General features: G+C 41.6%; 1 protein-coding gene across 6 annotated transcripts in view; it reads left to right on the top strand.

Moving 5' to 3' along the window:
- Positions 1 to 2,365: 2,365 nt before the first annotated feature.
- The window catches only part of SEC24D (SEC24 homolog D, COPII coat complex component), a 41,795-nt gene continuing 19,963 nt past the window's right edge, over positions 2,366 to 24,197 (top strand). Inside the window, exons 1-9 of one of the 6 annotated variants that reach the window (XM_064416344.1) lie at positions 2,624 to 2,856; positions 3,738 to 3,870; positions 5,483 to 5,665; positions 6,552 to 6,678; positions 7,950 to 8,098; positions 9,436 to 9,708; positions 10,467 to 10,588; positions 13,254 to 13,365; positions 14,681 to 14,808. In XM_064416344.1, coding sequence (XP_064272414.1) covers positions 5,527 to 5,665; positions 6,552 to 6,678; positions 7,950 to 8,098; positions 9,436 to 9,708; positions 10,467 to 10,588; positions 13,254 to 13,365; positions 14,681 to 14,808 — 1,050 coding nt within the window. In that variant the 5' untranslated portion in view covers positions 2,624 to 2,856; positions 3,738 to 3,870; positions 5,483 to 5,526. The other 5 variants (XM_064416347.1, XM_064416348.1, XM_064416349.1 and 2 more) reach the window with 5 other exon arrangements.

Below are 24,197 nucleotides of genomic sequence, written 5' to 3'. Positions count from 1 at the left end.
GGGTCCAATCTCAAATTATTTGAAAAATAATACCAACTAAAAAACAAATTTAATAATGATCTCTGAAAGATTTGAGCTAGCCTTCTATAGAGCCTGTATACTACTCCAAATTAGGTCTGAAATGTATGAAATCACATTCATTTTCAGCAGCATTGCATAGGTACCACTACAGGATAGATTTTCCAACCTAACTGATTCAGTTAAGAAAAGTAATTTAACCTACAAGGTCATCATTGCTGACAATGATCAAAACCAAACCACTCTGATTCTCAGATTTTATGGTACAGTTTAACTAAAATTATTTAATACAATTAATTGCAATAGTTTAGCAATCCTGCATTCTCATTTTTGTGAAATTACATTCCAGACCAATAACACACTTTAATCTTTAATGATGTTTCCACGTTTCTGAAATTGAAAACTTTAAAATACTTTAAATGTTATAGGTGAAACCAGTAGATAAATCCTAGTTGTAGCTCCAAACATCCAGACTGTGACATGCTGCATGCCTTTTGTCTCAGTGTGCCTAAAGGGCTAAAGGACAACAGGAGCATCCTCGAAAAAAAAGAGGCATCTTGATCCATTTCCAGAGTGGGCCTGAATTAAGGGAAGACCTGCCAATGCCATGGCTTCTCCTTGCTATCTTTTGCTGATCTCGTGTTTCGGTTTCACTGGAGCTGATTTCTGGGAGGAGAAATCTGATAGTAAGTATTCAGTGGCTGAGTGAGTGCAGGTTCCTCAGTGCTGAGCTATCCACAGCTGCTTACTGTTAATAGCTCGGACACTGCTGGGACAGTGGCTGCCTGTCTCCCTGGAAAATAGGGACTGTCCAAACTTAAACCTCTTGTTTTCCTCAGTGGCATGGTATTTCAGAAGAGTTTTGAATAACTTTAATGTGTCTGTTATAACCAGGAAAACAGATAGGGGTGAGGGATGAAACTACAGCACAGCGATGATGAAAGGCATTGGTTTGCATCCTGCTTATGAAAGAGTCACTGATACCCTGCAGCCAAAACCACATCCAGTTTGCTTGTCACCTCAGGGATGAAATTTTCCATTCTGATTAGATAGTTGGGAGAGATTTGAAAGGCTTTAGACTTCCCCTGACATATCCAATGTATTGGCTCTGATAGCATGTAGAAAATCAGCTTATGTTATTTAGTGGTGAATCCAGCTCTGGTTAGCAAGAATTGTTGCTTGTTCTTGCCTGCTTTGTGTTGCTTGTTGAGGTTTCCAGTTAGTCTGTCATGTAAAGGACACCACTGTGTATCTTCATTTTGACATCTGTTTCAAACGCCCTGGGTTTTTTTTCAGAATTTTTTGTACAGCAATGAATGCTTTGGACAGTTTGTTTTGAGCTCACAGCCATTACTGAGGTATAGCTCCAGGTAAAACTGTTTAGTACTTTCAGAAGACTTCATCAGGTTGTAGAACAAGGATAAGAAAGCCTCTGGAGCCTGAATTCCAGATGCAGGTGAGTTACGCAGCTGTTGTGGTGTGATTCTTGGGGCTGTCCTGTGCAGGGCCAGGAGATGGATTTTGATGACCCTTGTGGTTCCTTTCTAATTCAGGATATTCTATGATTCTGTGATTCTTTGAGTGATTGTTTTTTTCATCTGCCAGTCTCCTTTCTTTTTACTTTAATTGTGATTAGGAAGAAAAGTAACTTTACAAATACATCTTCCTCATGTTACTTCCAGTCTCTCTCGTGTTACTCACCATGTTTCTACTTTGTTAATTAGAAAAACATTACCTATCCTGTAACCAAGGCAGCATTTTAAAATGCACTTGAACAGTAATTAAAACCAGAGCATGCAAACAGGTAAAGTACCTGCATCACATTTCACCGGATACATTCAGGTGGCATAATTTTACATACCGATATGCCAGATACATACATGTGTAAAATGTAGTTGTAAATACACATATATACATCTTCGACCAGGCAGCAGGATGTGAGGGCGCAGCCTTAAGCTGCTCCAGGGCTAGTTTGCGTAGGACACGAGGAGGAATTTCTCACAGAAGGGATAGCTGGACCCTGGAACGGGCTGCCCGGGAGGCGGTGCAGCAAAGCCCGGACGTGGCACTGAGGGACACGCTTTAGTTGACGTGGTGGTGCTCGGCCATAGGTCGGACTCGATGATCTCACAGGTCTTTTCCAACCCAACTGGTTCCGCGATTCTGTTTATCAAGCACATAACGAGGCAAACCAAGCGCCCCTTTAGCACCACGGCGCCGTGCTCGGAGCGGCAGGTCCCGCACCGCAGCTCCGTCCCGCTGTGGCCGCCCCGGGCCGCCCTTCGCCCCCGCCCGCCGGGCCACGGCCCGACCGCGGGCGCGGCCCCGCCGCCCGCACTGCGCAGGCGCGGCCCGCGCCGGGCCGCCTCAGACGTGGCACTCGGGCGCGTGCGGCGGCGGGCGCGCGGGCGCAGGTAACGGTCCCGAGCGGCCCCGGCTGAGGCGGCGGGCGCGGGGCGGGCGCGGCGCTGCGGCTCCCTCAGCGGCGCTGCGGCTCCCTCAGCAGCGCGGGGCCCGGGGCTGCGCCCGCCGGCAGCGGAGCCCGGCCCCGGGCAGGCACAGGTACTGCCGCGGGGCGGGCGGTGGCTCCGGACCTGCTGTGAGCTCACGGCGGCTGAAAACTCGTAGGCGATGGGGATAGGAAGGTTACGTGTATAAAGCTCGGCAGGCTCGGCGGTGAAAGGGGGAGAATTTAGATTTTGCTGTCATAGCTTGGTTCGCGGTGTGGTGCTGGAAAAGAGCCCTGAAGTAGGTGCGTGGCTGTACGGCACTTTGGTGACCAAAGTGACGCCGCACCTCTGCCTGCAGGACGGGCTGGGAGCGCCGAGGAAATACAAGGTTAATACTTCTCCTTCGGGGGGCCAAGGACTCCAGCCTGGTTCTGTTGCTCTTGTCCCACTTCTGCTTGCACGTAGTTAACTTTTACATCTTCCCAGAGACAGCAGAACGTTGCATAGGTGCAGCGATCCTCTGGCAGAGGTGACAGCCTATTCGGTAATAGAAGTCAGTGAAATTCTGTAGCTGTTCCTCAGCGTTGGTGTTGTTCCCCAGGTTATGGGATATAAGGTGAAGTAGTGTCGAGACAGGAAGAAAAAAGTTTTCATGACCTTCGGTATGAACTCTTTTCATGGTGTGGTGGTACATCCACACACACACACCCCTTCCCCCGGTACAATTTCTGAAATGCTAAATACTCATTTGTGATAGTTGGTATATAAACTTAGCCTGAGAAGAGATTAAATATCCTTGGTGCTAAAGAGAAGCTGGAAATGTGTTGAAGAACTTTGTATTATTTTATCTGTGGTTAGAGCTCCTGTCTCACTTCAGCACAACCTCTGTGTGTTTATACTGTCTGTGGGAAGTTTGACGTGGCAAGATATTTTTTTTGTGTGTGTGAGTGAGTAAGCTGTGGAGGAAGTAATTTCCTCTGAATGCTCTTGCAGCTTAAGTTGTTGGTTGTTTCAGCTGCCTCTTAAGTGAAAATCTCTTCCTTTATATAGATATTTTATATGTATATGTCTGTGCTGGTATGTAGGTAATTTAATGCTAATTTAGTGTCTTTTGGAACAGTTAAAGCTCTCACTGCCACGTCTTTTCTGATGGAGGTGGGGTTGAGGGGAGGAGAAGGTACAGCTGGCAGCACCAAGCCTCTGATTAAACATTTTTGTCTCTTCTGCCTGTTACTTTCTCTCTCATTTACCTTGTTAACCAACACATAGGAGAAAACTCCATAGGATTAACTCCTGGAAGCAGTTTACCAGTGCAGCTGAGAAATCTTGTGCTGCATTGAAGAGTGTGGAGAGGGCCAGGCCCTGTACAAAGCTCAGAGGGATTTCTTGTCTGATGGGGATGGTCAGTAAAACAGTTTTTTTCTTCAGAAATATCTGTTTAATTTGGGAAGCCTAGGAATGGGTTTTCTCATAGGGATAACTTTTCTGTACTGGCATGTGCCAGTGCAGCATAAATTTGTCAGTGTGTTCTTGGAGCTCTAATTTCGAGGTGCCTTTGTGTGTGCTTTGACACAGTTCATGTTTTATTTTCGTCCAGTTCCCATGTTTAAAGATGACTCCACAGCTTGAGCTTAAGAATGTGAAGTACAGGTGGTTGGGAAAGCTATTTCAAAGGAACATTTAACACCTGAAATGCTAATTTATGTTGTGTAGATCTTTGGGGATGCCTGGCTTATGTGCTTGAGACACTGTGAGAGTAGTAAATGCTTGTTCAGGGTTTGAATCCTCAGCATTTCTCATAACAGATTAATTTGGGCCTCAGGAAAGTGAAGTTCTGTTATTATTAAATTCAACCTGCTATCAAAATGGAAGCTCTCACATGGAAAAGAGGAATCTTGTTATCAAGGCTGCAGAGTGTACAACTTTAATGACTTTGAAGATCCCTTGGTGGCAAGGGCTCTGTATCTGAAAACTAATCTGGTGAAATACAATCATATGGTTTGTCACTGCAGGATTCTTCAAATTTTCTGCTTCTAAAAATGATGGCAGTTACCATGACACTTTCCTGAAAGTTTTCTAAAATGTTACTCTGTTAAACAAAATCTGACTACAAGAAAGAAATATCATATCTTATGAATGCTCTCATCATTAGAAGACTCTTTCTGAATTGCTGTCTGTCCAGCTCTGGGGGTTGCTTGTTTCATTTATTTAAAACAACAGGATCAAGATGTGAAACTTATGGAGAAGATGCCTGATAACAACAAGGGCAGCATACAGTGCTGTTGAGGCCATACTGCCTCAGCTCTCCCTTCGTGGGACGTCTTGTGCTCAGTTTTGGCACACTGGGGAGTTCTGGAGTTAAAAGGCTGCTCAGGCCTGGGCCAGTAATTCAGAAGACAACCAGGATTGGGAACTCTCTCTATCCTGTGTTTTAGTCTCTGTCTCACCAGCATCAAAAGTAAGGAATCTTCCATCACTTGCTTGGAGTGGGGTTGATGCACAAGGTTTGTAAAAGGTTTGGTGGAAAACTGGTGTCGTATTCCACACTTCCTCTAAAATAAGGTGTGCTAGCACAGGAGGAGCATTTGCTAGGGGCAGTTTTCTGCTCTGGTCACTCTGCCTTTCCTGATTTTTCAGTGAGTTCTGGGTTCTTTGGCATGGCTGGTATTGGGGAGCAGGATTCACAGTGTATTTTCCATGTGTAGTTGAAGTCAAGGCTCTCCCAGTAAAAAGAATAGTCTGGGACTGTCCTTTGAGAGTTTTTTCCATCTGTACATCCATTGCTTACAGTTCTCTCCATGGGCTTGGGAGAGGTGAATCCCATTTTAATGCAGCATGTGGTAATGCCAAGGAAACTGGGCTATCAAGAAAAACCTATATATGCCCCTGACTTCAGGTCATTTTTTGCCTTGAAATGTGTCCTTTATCTTTTTTGGGGGGAGAATACAATTCACAGCCTTTCAAAATGCAGAGAGAGTGATGAATAGTAGCAGGTGTCATTTTCCTTGTTGCAGATTCCTGTAGAGGCCACAATACTTGGAATGAGAAAATTGCCATCATGAGTCAACAAGGTTATGTTGCAGCTCCTCCATATTCCCAATCCCAGCCAGGAATGGGAGGTTTTGGACCACCCAATTCTTCAATTCATTATGGACATTATGGGGACCCTAACTCTTCGTACTCTGCACCTCAACCAGGTATTATTTTGGCTTAAAATTGGTTTTCAGAGTCTACCTTTGTGTTAGTGTTTTGCATCTCTTTCTACTTTGTGTAAATTTTATACTGATACTGCAAGAGGAAGCAAAAAAAGTTTTACCCAGTTTCTCTAAAACTTATTAAAAACAGCAGGAGTTGTGTTATTCTAATTAAATATAGCTGAATATAGTCAGAATTCTGATAGAAATGCTTTTGGTAATTAGCTTATTAGAATACTTGGGGTAAGTACTGGTTTTCATACCAGTTGATTTTTTTAATGTTAGAGTAATTTAAAGGGAAAATAGTTCAAGAAATACAGTTTGAAAGGCTGTTCATTCAACACTGCTGTTTACATAAATCACAGTTTCTTCATAGTCTCTATACTAGGTCTGAATTAGGAACAGTTTTGAGCAGAGAAGAGCAGGTTCTACACATGGAACCTCTTTTTGTTTTTACTTTAACAAGTTGTTTTAAGTTTTCTTTCTTACCTTGGTCTGCGAAATCAAAGGGACCTCTTGTTTCTACTTTGAAATATAACTGGGTGTCAGGGAATTAGCACTGCCCCAAACTGGCAATTGCAGTGTCTGTTTGTTCATTTTTTTTTTCTTACTGTTCCTCTTGGGTTCTTTGTTGGAAAGTTATGAACTACTGTTTGTTTGCTTTTTTCTTTCTCTTAGTTTTTCATATCTGCTTTTATAACTGAGCAGAAATCTGTGCTTTCCAACAGAATCATTGAGATTGGAAGAGACCTCTGGTCTAACCCCTCTGCTCAAGCAGGGTGACCCAAACTTGTTATTCTTAATGCTGGAGCAGAGCTGCACACCTGCATTTCTTGCCCATCTTGTTGTTTCTTAAGGGTTTTACATAAAAGTGCTTGATCTTTTGCAGGCATCTCGAAATCAACTGTGCCTTTTGGATCTGCAGCTCCTGTTGGGCCTCCACCCCCTGGTGCACAGCAATTCAGCCAGACCAGTTTCCAGAATGGGTCTGGTGCCCCAGGACAGCAGCCTCACAGGTGACTGGAGAGGACCAACCCCTGACATCTGAACTGTTCGACCTCTGTTACCTCTCTGTGAAGGAGGCAGGAATGGGAAGGGGAGAAAAAATTTAATTCTGTCAAATATTAGTTATTGTCCGTTTTGCCAGGAGTGGCAAAATTAGTTTGTGTACCCATAGGTCCTTCAGTTGTAGGGAACTTGACACCATGTAACATTTTTCTTGTAGTTGGTTGAAATCTTAATCTCCTTCTGTGGTTCTTAGTTTCTGTGTAGTTATTTCATTTCACTGTGGGAAGGAGCACCCAAAAAGACTGGTGATCAGTTGTTCAAGATGATGTACTCATGCACAGGGAGAAGTGGTGGTTGTCCTGAAGATGGAGAACAAGATGAATAGAGTCAGGTTGACATGACCTGGCAAAATACTGATTCTCTTCCATAGCTTCCCATCGTTGCCCTGACAGCTGCACATCTCCTGTTCTTCAACTGGTCTTGGTTTTTTTTCCAAAATTGCTCAGAGCTGCTGTTCTAGGCCGGGAAGTATCTAGACAAAAATTTCAAGAAAAGTGGTTTTTACTTCTCTTGAAATAGCTGGGCTCATCCTGGGCTCATCCCCCCCTTTTACAAGGGGTTACAGGAAAATCTGTGTTGAATGTCTCTGGGACATTGCCTGGGATCTTATTTTACCAGAGTGAAATAGTCTGGTAGAAAATGCCCTTGTAAGCCATGTGTATGTTACTGCTTTCTTTTCTTTGGTTATTTTTCTTGCATTCACATTTTCCAAACCTGATAATCATGAAGTTTTTCTCTACCCATGTCTTTTTTCCTCTACTACAGAGAACTCCTCAAGCATTCCTCACTTTGTTTTCTTCTCTTCACAGATTTTTCTCCTAATCTTCTTCACCCATCCCTGGTAGGGAGTCTTTCTTTGTAAGCTTGGAAAGGCCATGGAGTGCTGTGATATGTTCAGAAGCTTGTGTTTCTTAATCTCCAGGCTTGCACTTATTGCTGCTCTCACTGTGCCATGCTGTACACTCACTCTGCTTCATTTCTAACAAGTGTGCAAACAAACATGGACTGTCTGTTTTTATTAAACAAGTGTGCAATCTCTCTGTCCTCTGTGTATTTTAATACAAGTGTATATTTTCTGAGCAGAATGTGGGCATACTCCATTAGGGTTTTGTCCAAATTAATTGTTTCAGCACCATCTTGAGGAGGTATGAAATCTTTGCGAGTTATGATTGTTTGATGTAATTTTTTTGCATAACTTCATTGATTTTTTTTCCTTTAGGTTTCAAGGCCCTTCACCTCCAAGTAGCACAGGACCTTCCTATCCTCCCTACAGTCATCAGACCCAAGCAGCCTTCCCAAATACTGCACCTGCTTCCTCTACAGCACAACTTGCTGACCAGCTCAACACCATGCAGATAAATAGCTATGGTAATTGGGTTTGTCTGATTGACTTCTTCCAGTTAAAGCATTAAGACTGTGATAATTAAAACCTTATTGAACTTCTGTATAAACAGAAAATGAGACCTTTGACCACCATCACTGGCTTCAGTTCTTAGCAATTTTATCTCATCCAGTTCCTTAAATGAGAAGTATTGGGTTAATTCTGAATTGATGTTTGACAAACTTTCTGTAAAATTCAGATATCCCATCACTCATTTCTTAAAATACTTAGTGAACATGTCAGTAACAGCCAAGGCATGAGCAATAATATGCAGACAGGGTTTCATTTTTCTCAACTTTTTACGATTTCTCTAGTAACAAAACTATTTTCTTGTCTAAACATTTTTGGGTTTTAATCTAAATTTATCTGTGTTTATTTTGATGTTATACCATCTCAAACCTAGGCCATGAAGATGTGATGATGTGATGCTTCCATGTAAATTACTTCCAACCACGTATGCTGATATGTATTTAAATTATACAAAATATATAAACAATTTTAAAACAATTATGTAAAATACAGTGTTCTCATTTTATGTACTGGGAGGCTTGTATTTTGCATGTAAAGATTTTCTTCAGTTAATGTATGTGACAGAAGATGTATTTCAGTGTTTATATATGAACACATTGCTTCTTTTGCTGCAAACCTAATATTGGTTATTCTTCTAGCTCTCTTTAAAATTGTTTTGTCTTTGGGGGAAATTCTGATTTAAAAATGCAGGTTTTGTAAAGTAATAAGTGTTTACAGATTGTAAGTCTCAAAAAAACCTCTCTTTCCAGGGTCTTCTTAATTCTAATTGGAATCTGGCTCTTACAAACAACAAACAATTCCTTGCCAGTGTGTACAAAATAATTCCCACATGTTTCATCTTTTAGTATCAACTGGGTTTATTTTCTGTCAAACCTGTAATGGTGAAATACAAATAGCAGAGTAACAAAAACATGCCACATAAGAGAAATGGATTATTGAGCAAAAAGTGTGTTGTTTCACATTCTGAAATGAAGTAGTATTTTGAAAGCTGAGTGATCTATGTGTGTTCTAGTGAAGAACTGTCCAACTCTGGCTTCTCTCACTCTTTCCCCATCTACCCCAGCTGCAGGGTTTTATTGCAAATAGAGCCAAAAGAAATAAAATAACAGAGTCAGCTGAGGCCTAAACCACGATTTGTCATGTGCTCAGACACAGTCCCGTGAGGCAGCACTGTCAGTATGGGATCCAATATTGCCTGTATGTTACAGAAAGGTGTTGAGCAGAACCAGAGCACCTGTGACACAGCTTTGGGAGGTTATCATTTCTGACTCACCTGATACCATTTCTCACTCAGGTCCTGGCACTGCTCTGAGCTCTGGCGTGTCTCCCGGGCATCCGGCGGCTTTCCAGGGCCCGCGGCTGCTGCCCCCAGCCCAGCAGCAGATGGGTTTGCCACCTGCACCACAGCTGCCTCCTCCACCAGCAAACAGTGTTAATGGCCTTTGTGCTCAGCCAGCATTGCCTCCTATGGCCAGGCAGGGTGCAATCCCTGGACCTGTCCCTCCAAATCCTAACTTGCAGCACCTTCCGGGACAGCCTCCAGGGCCTGGATATCATCCTCAGCAAGGTAGGGAAGGATGTTTGCCATGTGGTTGAAAACAAAGCGTGCAGGCACAATCACTGGTGGAACAGTGTCCATTCATGGCTGAATCTTCAGCTGACTGGGAAAAATGAAATATGAGTTCCCTTTCTGTAGAAGGGAGGGATGTGCATTGTCAGTCAGTATGCTTGAGACAGGCTCTGCTTTTGCTCATAAGTTTAGCATTCTGTTGAGATGGTAACAAGAAAAAGGAGATTAATTTGGATCAGAAACAGAATTAGCATTTAGTAATTGGTGAAAGCACACCACACTACGGGAGGGGGTTTTTCTTACACTTTGTAAAGGTATAGGCTGCTTTCTGTCTTGTAGTACTGTCATAAGCAGCTTTCAAAAATGCTTTGCTATAGCAATAATGGATTGTAACTGAATACAGAAAGCCAGCTGATGATCTCAGTTTGCATTGACTGATGTTAGTGAAGAGATTTTCAGTGAGGTAATGGCCTGGCGTGGGTAGCTGTGGTAATCTCTACTAACTGTCCTACTTGATATAAACCTGAAAACTTTGGAGCCAAAGTTGTCACATCTGGTGGTGGTCTTACTTTTTAAAAACACAAACTAAAACCAAACTGAGCCACAGAAATGTATTTCTTTTAGTTGCTGAAAACACAGGGGAAGGAGGAGTTGCACTTAGCTGAGTAAGAATTGATTGCATGGCAGAAGTTGCTGCTAAGCATCAATAATAGAAATTAAATACTTCAAATGAATTGTCATTTGTAACTCTGCAGCAAACTATGGTCCTCAGATGGCAGCATCTCAACTGTCCTATCCTGGTGCTTTTCCTGGCAGTCCAGCACAGCTCTCAGGCCCACCACAGAAGAAGCTTGATCCTGACTCTATTCCAAGCCCAGTAAGTAACATGGCTCTAATTTTTTATAAATGTAACTTCCTGCTCATTTAAGATAAAGGAGTGACAGATGCTAACATTGTGTTCATTTTAGCTGGTAGGGTTTTTCATAACATACTTTGGCACTTATATGTGCCTTACATGGCTTGGTTCTCAACATACCTTCTAGTTCTTGCAGTTTCTAATGCAGTTTTGTATTCTGTGCTGTCAGTTTTGTATCAATTAGTGTTTGAAATTAGTTTGAGTACTGAAGAGGCTTTGTAACTTTATCTAACATAGAACACTCATACATGAGTATGTACCAAATAGTTTGTAGGAAATACTTCGCTAGGAATTCTCAATAGGATTATTAATGAGACAGTGACCAGTACTGAAGAACTACTTGTGTTCACTGTAGCTTATCACCTTTCCTTTTCATTCTGAAAAGTTGGAAGGCTTGAACTTGGTAACAGGTACCAGAAGTAGGATTTGTACACAATACAGGTACATGAGCTCTGGAAGTGCAGTCCTGGCAGCCCTGAGAAGTCACATGGTCAGAAGCCACTTCACCTTTTGATTTCAAGAGTTTCTCAGGCAACGAGAATTATTTGCCTCAGCCATCCTTCCAGTTGCTGCAGCCTTGTGAAGATTCCAGTAGCCTGGAATATACCTAATGCTTAAGCTTTATGCAAGCTGAAGAGGCTCAGCTCTTGAACTGTGGTGGTGCAGTGTCTCTTCTTAGGATGGTGCTAGAGAAAACAGGATTACGGTTGCATCCATCTTTCTGAAATAGTCTAATTGGTATGCAAAGAAAGGGCTGGTCAGGCACAGGCAGCATTTAACTTCTTTATTGGAAACAGCTGATGGAAATAGAAAGCAATAGTGTGCTAAACTCCCAGAGAAAATGTTCTGGTGCCCACACTTAGAGTGGTTCTAGCAATCACCTGGACAGGTCAAAAGGTTCTCAGAGAGTCAGAATTCTTGAAGCAGCTTCAACCTAAAACTTGCTACTTTAGAAAAATGTTTTCACCACTGCACAGCAGGCTAGTCTGGGTAAAGGAATCTTACACTTCTTGCTGACACAGGAGGAACATCTTTTGCAAAAGCCTAGCACTGTCTAGTATGAAACTGTCTTGCTTCTTTAAATTGGGGTATTCGTTTGTCCTTCTAGAAAAGTTTTTTTTAGAATGATGATTTTGATGCAAACACCTCCCCCCCCTCTCCCCACCCTGCCCCATAACTTTGGAAAAATACTTGTTGATAATCCCTTAGGGGTTAATGTAACAACTGCAATTGCCTTGTTAAAGGCAATTTTTAACTGAAAAGCATTGTGTAAAAAACTCTCTGAATCAAGTGTCTGTATAAATAACAAATGCCCTTAAGTCACTCGTTCCTAGTGTTTCAGTGCAATGCTTTTTACAGTAGAGGGATAAAATGATCTTGTCTAATTTAAAAAAAAGGGCAGGGAGGGAAGGAGGTCTGGCATGAAAACATGGGCTGATGTCTTGTTTCAATTATGCACACAGTATAAACAGCCTTGACTGCAACAGCCATGTTAAAATAGGTTAAAAGGTTTGTTTAAGCCTTGCAGAGAGGATCAGAGCGAATGTTTAAAAGAAACATGATCTGGGTCAACGTCTGTAAAGGACAAAAAGCTAATTCAGAATGAGGAATAAGTATGACCATGTGTATTTCTGTTGTTATATTTACATTATATAATTATAGTAGTGTTGCCAGATAAATTTACTTCTTCTCTGTAGCCATTGTGGATTTATGTTTCTCTTATATATGTTAGAGGCTGATATGTACCCTGACAACATGTATGAAAACTCACATCTGGACTTTGTCAACAATGATATATTTAGGTCAGTTAGCTGCAGAATACAATGGCACATTGATCCTTTGCAGAGCTAAGTCTCAGAGTGGTTTGCTTTCTTCAGTAGGTGGACCTTTTTAGAGCTAAACCTTTTTCCTTCTAATGCAAGAGTTAGCTATAAGTATACAAGCCAAGGAGGCAGGGAAAAGTAATCAAGCAGAAGATATAACAAGCTCTCTGAGGAATGTCTTATATATTTAAATTGCAGAAAACTTTATTGATGAAAAAAATTATAGGCCCCAGACTATTTTCAGTGTGTTAGAAAATACCTCTTGGACATTGATCAGTAGACTCCATGCAACTAATTTAGTTTTTCTTCTCTGTTTGCTTTCCAACAGAGGCTTCTGAAGTTCCCTAGCTATTATTAGAAGTTCATGTGCAGTGTAAAGACACATTTCCATGAGGTACCAGCAGCAGTGGCAAAGCCAGTTTGAGAAATTCCCTGTCTCATTCCTCTTGCCTCCCACAGCTGTTTGGCTGCACTCTGAACCAGGTTGCTGAGGAGAGAGGAGGAATGATGGTATCAGTGACTGGATTTCTGGTGTGGAACAAAATACAGCTTTATATAACTTTGGTTATATCCTGAGAAGTGTCAGCCTTAAGGGATCGTGCAGAAGTAACAGTGAGCAGGATATGGGAAAGGAATTTGGGCAGCAAAGTCAGCTGCATGAATATGTCATGACATTGTATTGAAAATTGTTATAAATTAGGCTTCAACCAGAGTCTTACTTAGTGTAGATCTTAGCCTGTTCATGAGTGTAGCTGAATGCATGACTTACCTTCCTCATACTGTTCTTGCTTCTTGTTCATCAGATTCAAGTGATTGAGAATGACAAGGCTGCCAGGGGAGGGCAGGTCTATGCCACAAACACAAGGGGACAGGTCCCTCCCCTCGTCACCACCAACTGCGTGATCCAGGACCAAGGTAACTGTCCTTGTTACTGCTCTGGGAGTCTTTCTAGGGGAAATCTAATATAATTAGATAAAACAAAGGCTAAATTCCCAAATTTCTCATCTGAAAGTGATGGTCTTTGCTCTAAATTGTACATGAAATTGCAGACTTCTGTTAACAGAAAAAACCGGGGAGGAGGGGAGTGGGAGTTGAGTTCTTACACCTTGACTTTAACATCTCCTTTTCCCTTCCTAGCCTTTCAAAGAGTATGAATAGTTGAGACAACTTTTCTTTTTAACTTAAAATTTTTAAAAGTGTTACATTTCAAGTTGAAGATCCTTTCTGGATTATTCTGAAAATTTGAAAGGTGGACACTAGAAGAAGCAGTAAGACTAGCCTAGCACTGTTACCTTTTAAGATAGGAATTTCTATTAAAGTGGTAGAGGCAGTGTGCAAGCTGTCTAGCTGATATACACTGGCCAAAGCAAAAATTTATCTGCCTTTGCTTCTGCCTGGAGCCTGGGGTTACAGTCTTCCACATGCTGCTCTTGACAGCAGGCTCAATATTTTAATACAGGTTAAACTGATGGTGTTATTCAGCCCAGCAGTAATTTATCAATGCTGAGATAAACTGTATAAAACGTACAAACACACCAAGATTTTTTTTGGCATTATCTAAGAATGGGATAAATCCGTTCTGGTCATCCAAGAAATTCCTTTCATGAAACTGAGCAGAGCTGCAGTTTGTTGGTTACACAGGGAGCATCAGGAAGCTGATTCCTGAACTCCTTTCAGTGCTCTTGCATGCAACACACAGCAGTTTCTCTTTGAGGGGCCTGTGCTGAGTGTCTGGAAGTGTGGTGGTGACTTTGCACCCTGTATTTTGCAATGCAGGTCAGTATGGTGATGTTAGGACAGACACTGTTTTCTGAATCAGAGGTAGCTCATGAGAGCAGTCTTAACAGCAGGTATCAGTCTGCCTCATTCCTTTATGTAATGTTGGCATGTCCACTGGGATGTCATCCATATTTTCTTCTAAGATCCTACATATGGGATGTTTCCAAGTAATCTCTACTGAGATTCTTCTTGCAAGTAATTGTTGGCTTACTCTTGTCATGTTTAAATATCTGCTTTAAACTCAGGAAGAAAATATTTAATCAGAGGAAGGGGGGCAATGGGCTGGGATATAAAGAGGAAAGATGGGTAGAAGCCTGCATGGGAGGAAATCAACCTTGTGTTTAATGTAGCACATGCACTTGTTGCTCTGTGTTGTTCTGGTTTTCCTGCTCTGTGCTGGGGTGGCCAGGTTCCTCCTGGCAGCCTTTCACTGCTCTGTGGTGTTTTTCAGGGCACGCCAGCCCGCGGTACATCCGCTGTACCACCTACTGCTTCCCGCTGACCTCGGACATGGCCAGGCAGGCCCGCATCCCCCTGGCGGCCGTCATCCAGCCCTTCGCTGCTGCCCCGCCGGGCGAGGTAGGGACTGCTGGGGGCGTCCTCGGGCTCCGGGCTCCAAACTGCTGCGGGCTTGTTCGTCTGTGACTGGGCTCCGGGCTCCAAACTGCTGCGGGCTCGTTTGTCTGTGACTGGGTCGGTGGGGAGGGTGTTTCAGCTCACACTATGAATTGACATGAGGTGGCAGAAGACTGGGGTGTGCTTGGGTCATGGTGTAACTTCAAAGGACAAAAGTTTTCATTTGGAAAAGGTACAGGAGTGACTCCCCTAGATTCCTGGTGTTTCCCCAACTGCCTCTAGTTCATGCCAGCTTTGTCAGTTGTTTACTCTGCAGTTTTAGGCGAAGGTATTAAAAGAGGATGACCAAAAACTGTATGAAGTTAAATTTAAGATGTGGAGAGTTAGATTGGAAGAAACACATTTTTCCATCGAGGTCTTTACAAAATAATTTAATTTCACAACAGACCAAGAAGATAATTGGGTTTTCTACTTGGATGAGCTGAGTCATAGAAAGAAGACAAATGTAACCAGCCATTTTTAGCACTTATTTGAAGACACTAACCTTTTCTCACATAACCATCTCTAATGACCCTCCATATTCAAAATGTATCCCTAGTTCTTCTGCAGATTTTTTCTGCAGTATTCTCTAGTCTTAAAACAATAAACCAGATTTCCTGTCACCCCCAGAGGATTCTGTCAGTGGCAGGGATAAATCCATTTTTCTACTGCAGCATTTAGTTACGTCGTCTGTGGGATTATCTTGCTTGGTCTTCATGTGCTGTGTCCTCCATTGCTTCTAAATTCTTCAGCTTCTAAATTCTGCGAGGTCTGCAGAATGCATTTCCTTTTCATGTTTTACATTGATTTACTCCAGAGTGCTGTGTCATGGGGGAAAAAGCAAGGATTTCATCAAAGTTGTGGTATGTGATTGTGTCTTCAAAAACTCCTCATAAACTGCCTGCACAGGAAAGCCTAATTAAAATTGCTAAGACATTTAGTGCTTGGTTTTGCAGTCTGATTTTTCTTTAACTTTGTTTTATTGCTTATAAATTCTTGGTAGTTTTTTTTTTAAATATATCTTGGAAAAAAGCAGATGTTGCTCTTTATCAGGATGGATAACATCCAATCCAGCAGACCTCTGTAGTTTGAATTGAAAGTATTATTTCAGCAGGGTAGATTGTAGTTATCTGCTCTGTGGTCCACAGGGCAATAGGATGTATTACTGATGGCTCTGCAGATACAAAGTCTCACCATTTGTCAGTTAGACAGCAACTTCGGGTTTCATTCCAGTTCTTGAGGGAAATGTGCACACTTGGCTTGTTGCCCCTGCCCTGCATTTTCTCCTAGATGAAACTCCTGCTGTTGCTTCTCCACCCCTTCACTTTATCAGCCAACCTTTGCTCTTTACCACCCTTGATCCCAGTTTCTGTGCCCAGGTTGCACTTACAAAATCCATTTCCACGTTGGCTTTTGGTTTGTGCGTCTTGCACTCAGAGTGTGCCTCTAGTCCTTTGTGTTTCCCACACATGGCTTCCTTGTCTTCTGCATTGTGTTTGGACAGGGTGATCAATGAGTTGCTAAAATCTAAATCTCTTCTGCATACATCAGTTTGCAGTATATGCAAACATTTATCCTCAGCCAAGTTCAGGGGGGTTTTCCTGAGGTTGGCAAGAAGATGTGCTCGGTGACCCACCCGTTGTGAAGTGTTAGTGCTCTCGTGCTGTTGGAAAGGTCAGTGGGGCTCATTAATCTGTAAGGAGCTGTGTGTTTTTCCCTAGCTTCTCCTTTGGAGGAGCCTGAAAAATGTCTCTCAAAATTGGCAAAAGCCCAGTGTGGAAAATTCTAGTCAGAACAATTATAGCTTGGTAAAATTGTAAGGACTAAGGAGATAGTGTTGGAGTGGGAAGACTGGGCAGTCTTAGCTGAGGCAGTTTTTCCATGGCTTGTGTATGTGCCCTTTGTCTTCACTGCTGCTGCCAAAGATCTTACTCTTAAGATATCCTAATAAAAATGGTCATCCATATGGGATTTATAACTACTTTAATTTTGAAAAGCCACTTAATTTGAAGGAACTGGGCTTTTTATAGAGGTAAAATATATTCAGGGGTTTATTCGTGTTTCTGAACCTCCTACTATGGTGTGTTCTGCCTGAAACTGGTGGCTGCAAGGCACAGGAAGTTCTTTGTTTCAGAATATCCACCCTATTTTAGAGATAGTGCCTTTTAACAGTGTCTACAGGTGATGCTCATCACGTGCTATTGGGTTACAAGGTGAAAATATGTCTTAATGTCTTTATTTCTTGATATACAGCATGTTTTACACAGTAACTGCAGCAAAAATTTAGTTAAGAAATAGGAGAAATAGCCAAGTCTTCTGGCAGTAACAGAATTAGGTATGTTTATGAAAGGGAGAGCCCAGTTGTACAGATCTTCCTCTCTTTCTTAATTGAGCACTGTCACCGTTTGGGTGGATGACTTGTAAAGGTAATGGATTTTATTTTTAGAAAATAAACTGTCAGTTGCCTTAATGGAGACAGTAACTTAACTGGAAATTGACTTCTGGGGATTTGCTTCCTTTGACTAAGGATAAAAGAGGAGATGGAGATAAAAGATCCTGAGAGCTTTCAACTAAAAGGTTTAGACCTGGTAACTTGACAGTATTCTCACACTTTCAGTTGGAAGGTTTTCCAAAGGGGAAAAGGTAGTTTGGGATTTCAGAAAGTCTGTAAGACAGATTTAAGTTCATTAGTCATTGTGGATTCTTTTTGGCTGAGTGGAATGTCTACACAGAAGGACTGGTGTCCTCCCTCCAAAAATGAAGTGCAAATGCAAAGTGCATTTTTTAAAAATTTATTTTAGCTAAGATCTGATAAAAAATTATCAGGAGAAAATAATTGTCAAAAACTTGAACAGGGATGTCTTTTGGAGAGGTGTACACCAGATAACTTATATCCTAGTCTTTACTAGAAATGGAGATATCTCTGTAGGAGAAAATAAGAGCAGAAAGTGAAATCATAATGTTGGTAGACAAGGATGGTAAATGAAAGGATGTCATGCATGTTTTGAATAAGGGCAATGTGTTTTAAGTGAACCCCCAACCAAACAGGATTTGCCCCTGCAGTGAGAAAGAAAAAAATGAAAAATGTAACCTGGTAAAGCTGCACAATGAAAGCATTGTAGAGAAGCCATAATTAACATAATAATGAAATTGAGACAGTAAGTGGTCACACTGAGGAAAAGGTCACAAATGAGGCTTTACTTCAGAAATGTGAAATGACACATGAGAGCGAATTTAAGGCACAAGTGGAGACCACTGGGCAAAGATGGTTGTAGGGTTGTGTTTGATACCCCAGGAGCAGGTGAGGTAGCAGCACTTGGCATGCAGGCACTGAGCCTCAGAAGGGCAAGTGAAAGGGACTTATTCAGAAAAGCTCTCAAGCTGAAAGTTATTGGGGGAAAATCCATGGAGGGCACAGGTTCTTTTAGAGGTTACTACAAAAAACCAATCTAGAAAATCATGAACTGGTGAACATTGCCTGTGCACTATTTATCACTGGAAACAAAGGCTGTTAAAACATTCATGCCTTCCCTCCTCTGCCAGTGTCTTAAAAGCACTACAGATTTCACAGTCTTATCTTTCCAAGTCCATATTTATAATTTCTCAAAAATAACAGTTCGTTTTCACTCTCCTGATTTGGATGGTCTCTGGAAAGTATTTGTTTGTTATAGATTGAGAGTACAGTATCATTGTTTGACAGAACTTATTTTTAGTCCACCAGTGCTTTAGCAACCGTCTATAAAAATAAACTGGCTCTCACAGTTATCATCCTAGACCAAGCCCTGCATGAATTTGTTTTGGAGATGGATGAATATTTCCAGAGCCTGAATAAACCATGTGATCTTGATTTAGCATTAATACTACTTGCTATCAAAAGTTAGTTAAAAGAGTATTTCATGTTGTAAAATCCAATATAAACAATTCAAAATACTTATCTCTAGCTTTAGATATTTGCCTTCTTTGCTCCTTAGTAGTTTTGTGTCATTGTTCTCTGCCATGTTCTTTCCTATTTATTTAGATTTATTGGCTTTTGGAAATATTTATTGGTGGGAATCTAATATTTCACTTCCATTTTCTCCTCAGTTAATTAACTAGCTAAGAGAATGGAATTGCTTCTCAGAAATCTAGTTAATGAGCTAAAAGCCACTTTACCTTTTAAGAATAGTGAAATTTGATGAGGCCCACTGCCACTAAGCTGTTTGGAAAGCCATGATTTTTACATGGATGATAGTATGGGTTCCTAGAGGGAGTTGTGAAGTTGGCAGCAGCTAAAAATCGAGGGAGGGGCATAATTTAGAATGTGATCCAATGTTATCAGTGTAGTTTTTGGTTTTGGGAAGTCCTTATGCTCCTCCAATCCACTTTGGACTCCGTGGGGCCCAGGTTCTGTTGTCCCAGATTTCACAGCTAGTGAGCAGGGCAGGCAGGCTGTGGCTGTGGTTTGAAGCACAGGTTTGCATGGACACACAGATTCATTAGCAGCTATGTGCTTGTGCAGAACTGTGATTTGAGGAGAGTGAGGAATGCTTAGTCTGCAAGATGAAATTATTCCAGCTAAACATCCTGCTGAAGGCTCCTTTCTATTAGGAATGTGTGAATAGGCTGGCTCTGAAGAGCAGAGGTGCTTGCTGATAACACCTACACACTGTAAAAAACCATCATTTGGGTTTTACCCTTTGATTTCTTTTATTTCGTTACTTATTCACAGGAGGCTGTTACTGCATAGAGCATGGGAAGTTGGCTAATTTAAGAGCTTTTAATGAGGGATTCTTTTGAAAGATTCTTTTTTATATCAACCAGGTCATGCTTAATGCTACTAAGATGATAGTTCTGAGGAAATTGTTTGGAGAAAAGAGCTGCTGTTGACACTTCTGTCCTGCTGTCTGTATGGATTATTTTGTGTGTTCTGGTGTCTGGATTGTCCAAGATCCAGCAGGGAATGATTTTGTCAGTGTCTTTGGGTTGTTGTGTTTGTTCTAAAAGATGGTGGGAGTAGAAGCCCTGCATATGTAATATACCTTAGTACACGTTGCTGTATATCGTGCTGGTGTGAGCCTAAATACACATTTTCCAGGTATTAAAATAAAACCATTTCTAATGCATCCTTGTTGGTAGTCTCATTTGAGACTTTGGGCTCATAGTTTTGAGTCTGGTTGGGGCAGGGAGATCTTTGTTGCTCTGTCAAAGCTGTTTTATTTTAATTTTTTCAGCTCACTAGTGGCAGGTTAATGTCTGTGGCTTTTGCTAAGCTCCTCTGAGGTGCCAGACTCTGCCATTCATGGTGTGGAGAGCCCAGAACCCTCAAGCATCTGCAGGTGCTTCACCCAGAAAGTGTTACACCACTCTGGAGATCAGTGCCTGTAAGCATGGTTTCACAATGCCAAATTTAGAGGTGCATAAATCCTGTATTAGATGAGGCTTTCTTCATGGAGTATGTCCTGTGCTAGTCTGCACTTGGTAGTAAATCATTTGGAATTGGATTGCTTCCCAAGACTTCGTCATCAAGGAGAAAGGTTTTTGTTAGCCTGTAACTACACTCTTCAGAGGCAGGTTTAGCAATGGCTTTTGCAGCAGAGCTTCTTCTAATTGAAGCCAATTTTCTCATTTACTTTCTTCTGGCTTTTGGTTTTTAGTGTACATTGAAAAATAGTCCTAAAATGTACTGTTTAAGATACTTCTGTGGTATGTTGGTCTCTGCACCACTGTTATTATGGTAAGGATGTAATTCTGATAGAAATGAGAACAGTGACTTAAAAATATGACATTTATATAAATTTTATTAATGTTATAATCAGAGTTCCTGACTGATTTTACACAACTTTGAAATGTAAACCAAGAAGAAGCCTTTATGAGGATGATGTAATACAGTTTCTGGTAAGTCAGAGACTGTGACTGTCCTTCAGAATTGTAATGGCAGAAGAAAAGTGTAACTAAGCAGCAGTGTATATAAAAGGGAAATAAAAAGTAATAGTTATATCCATTTAATTAACTGGCCAATAATACTGATAATTTGTTTTGCCGACAAAAATGACACTCAAATTAAAAATCACTTGGGCTATTGATCTGTTCCTTGAAAACTTCAGAGAGTCAGAACACACTGGTATTAAGTTCCAGAGGAAAGGTTTGTATTTTGCTTTTTAAACTGGAGTTCTCCTTCTTGAGTATTTCATTTATCTATGCACATGATGCAATGTTGTATTTACACTGGATGCCACTGTGTAAAGTGTGTTATTACATGGAAGTTGTGTGCTTGCTAAGCAGAGGCACAGATCATCTCAGTAGAGCAGGTCTGTGTCTTTCCAGGATTGCTTTCCTCATGTCATGGTTGAACCCCAGGCATTACTCTGCCACCAGTGGGATCAGGGAGAGAATGGGAAGGGTAAAAGCTGGAAAGCTCATGCCTTGAGACAAAGATTAATAGGGAAAGCAAAAGCCACACTTGCCAGCCAATCAAATAAAGGAATCAGTTCTCACTTCCCTTAGGCAGCTGGATGTTCAGGTATCCCCAGGAGAGCAGGGCCCCATCACAGTAATGGTGCCTTGGGAAGACAAGCACCATCATTCCAAGTGTTCCCATTCCTCCTTGTTCCCCCCATTCCTCCTTGTTCCCCACCCTGCTATTATTTACTGACCATGAGGCCATAGGTCTGGAATATCCCTCTGGTCAGTTGGGGTCAGTTCTCCTGGCTGTGTCTCCTCTCAGTCTCCTCCAGTGTGGCAATGTGGAAAGCAGGAAAGGCCTTGGCCCTGGGTGAGCCCTGCTCAGCAGGAACAGAACATCCATGTGTTATCTCCCATGTTCAACACATATCCAAAACACAGCCCCATTCCAGGCACTGTGAGGAAAACTAACTGTAGCCCAGCCCAAAGCAGCACACTGCCATAACTCAGTTCCACACAGTTGTTGCACTCAGCTGTGCTAATAAAAGAGAGGAGGGTGGTTGCAAGTCACATACAAATATTGTTAATGTTTGAAGGTTCTGGAGTTTGCTTGAAGCATCCTAGCTATTGTAGTAGCAAAAATATTCATGAAAGAGAGACTCAGAGTGGAACATTCTGACCTGATGGGGTATTTGTGAAGTAACAGTTAGTTTTACTATTGACCTTCAAAACCACCATCCTAGAAAGGACTTGAATTATTTATAAAGGGCATCCCAAATGGCCTTGCTACGGAGGTGAAATTGTTCAGTGCTGCTTTTTGTTCACATAGCAAAAATTCTCCTTGTACTTTCTGAGTTCTCCTGTGGCAATTGGCTAGCTCTAGTTGGCTTGGGAATGCAGCATGATGCTTTAACTATGCCCAGTTCTTACTGATCTCACTGGAAATAAATTAATTAGCCTTAGAGGTATTTTCACTAATAAATATTGTCCAGGAAAGGCTGCATGTAAGCAGAACAGTTTTTTCAGTCTCTAATTAAAATACCCCTAAACATTTCTATGTTTTTTTCCTAATTAGTTTCTTTAATATATTTGGCAAAAATAGGATCCATGCAGTTCCTGTTGTGAAAGTTCTCAGGAATGCAAACATGAGTAGTCAGGTTAAAAAGTCAAAGTAATGTCTTCTATCAAAAGAGAAACAGCTCCAGTTTTGAGAAGAAAGGAAACTTTTCACTCATTAGAATTTCATGCATGATCTCAGGTCAGCAATTACTTTTCTCTCATATGCTGATAAAATATGTAAAGTCTATGGACACACATCTCTCTATCCACCTATATATGTGTGTGTGTATAAAAAGGAAAAATTCCCAACACCTAATTGGTCCCTGAAGTTGCTGATAGCCCAGCAGACCAAAATGGATCTGAAATCCAAAGTGGAGTTGTGGTTTTGTTGTTACTGTGAAGATGTGAACATTGATAATGTTCTGGTACAGAATTTCCTCTGGGAGAGTGTTGCTTCAGAGGCCACTATAGCACACTTAGATTCATGCATAAACTGAAATAGTTGTTCTGTAAACCTAGAGCTGCATGTTCCATGAGCACTGTTTGGAGTATTGCTTTATTGCCTGTCCTGAGGACACAGAAATGGTCACAGTTTTGTATGCATTAAATGGTCTTGGACTTTTTAAAACAAAATTGATGTGCCAAGTAAGCCATTATCTTTGTATTTTACAGGCTGTGCCTGTGTTTTAAACTGTGGTGTTGAGTTGATAATTTATTTAGCTAGCTTAAAAAAAATTATGAGAGGATAAACTTACCTTGATAAATCATACAGCACCATACAGTAAGAGACTGGTCCTGTCCAGAAATCAGTATTTCATGCCCAAATTCAGTGTGACATTTTGAAGATTCTCTAGAACTCTCCTGCAGTGATTTGCAGAAAAACAGAAATAATACCTGAATGAGGTGTCTTTAGGAGTTCTGTTTGGTTTTGTAAAATAAGCCAGACAGCTACGATGTCACTGAAAATCCAACTTTAATTTTAATGTGAAAATCTTATGACCAGTAAAGCTAATCCCTTGTAATTACTACTTACAACTTCTGTAGAGAAGCTCTTTGAACCTTGCCTGTCTTACTTTTCAGTGGTTTTACAGCTAGTGCAACAATCTTGCCTAAGAGTCTCAGACAAGGAGTGCAGTGCTGCTCCACCTTGTGATACCGATAAGGTGGGAAGTGGAGCTGTGGATTGGTACAGCCCTGAGCCTCAGCCCTGGCATGTGACTGAACGTGTGCTTGTCCCCCTCAGGGGTGCTAACAGCAGTGACAGTGCTGTGCTGGGGCAGTTCTGCCTGGCCCTTGTTCTTCCCCTGGGTTTGTGCCTCTGCAGCAGCTCCCGCTCCTGCTGGGCTGAGCAGGTCTGGCTGAGAGCTGATGGCTTTCAGGTGCTAGCATTGTGGAAGTGACTTGTGCACTTTCTTGATTAGCCAATTTCACACTCCTGCTTCTATCACCAGTTAATCCTGGCTGCTGGCCTTGCCTCCAGATCCAGCCTGTGCCTGCATACAAAGAGCAGTGAGCACTGCAAAGCTGAGAAGTGCTGCAGAGCAACACTTGGGGCTCCCACCCTGGGATCATGACCAGCAGAACTTGGGGGTGCCTCTCTCAGGCATGGGTAATGAACTTGTGTCCTTTTTTTTTCCTCTCCTTTTGTCCCCTGTATGATACAGAAGTTTTAAAGAAGTAAGCTAACGAATTTTGGTATTTTTACATCAACATTTTATCATTAGTATGTGTATTTTCCCCCCATCCTCAAACTTGTACAAATCCTTGTCATGATGAATAGTCTGTATTTACACTCTTCACGGTGCCAACTCTGTTCAGTTAATTGCAAAATTCCCCTTAAAAAGGGAATGCTGAGTAAGGATTTCAGGGATAAGCTGAGGTGTGATACACAGAAGCTGATAAATAGTTTTCTG

The sequence above is a fragment of the Passer domesticus genome, chromosome 4 (genome assembly GCF_036417665.1).
Source record: "Passer domesticus isolate bPasDom1 chromosome 4, bPasDom1.hap1, whole genome shotgun sequence".
Classification (NCBI taxonomy): domain Eukaryota; kingdom Metazoa; phylum Chordata; class Aves; order Passeriformes; family Passeridae; genus Passer; species Passer domesticus.
Note: the sequence above shows the minus strand (reverse complement) of the source record. Positions and strands in the feature narration are given on the sequence as shown.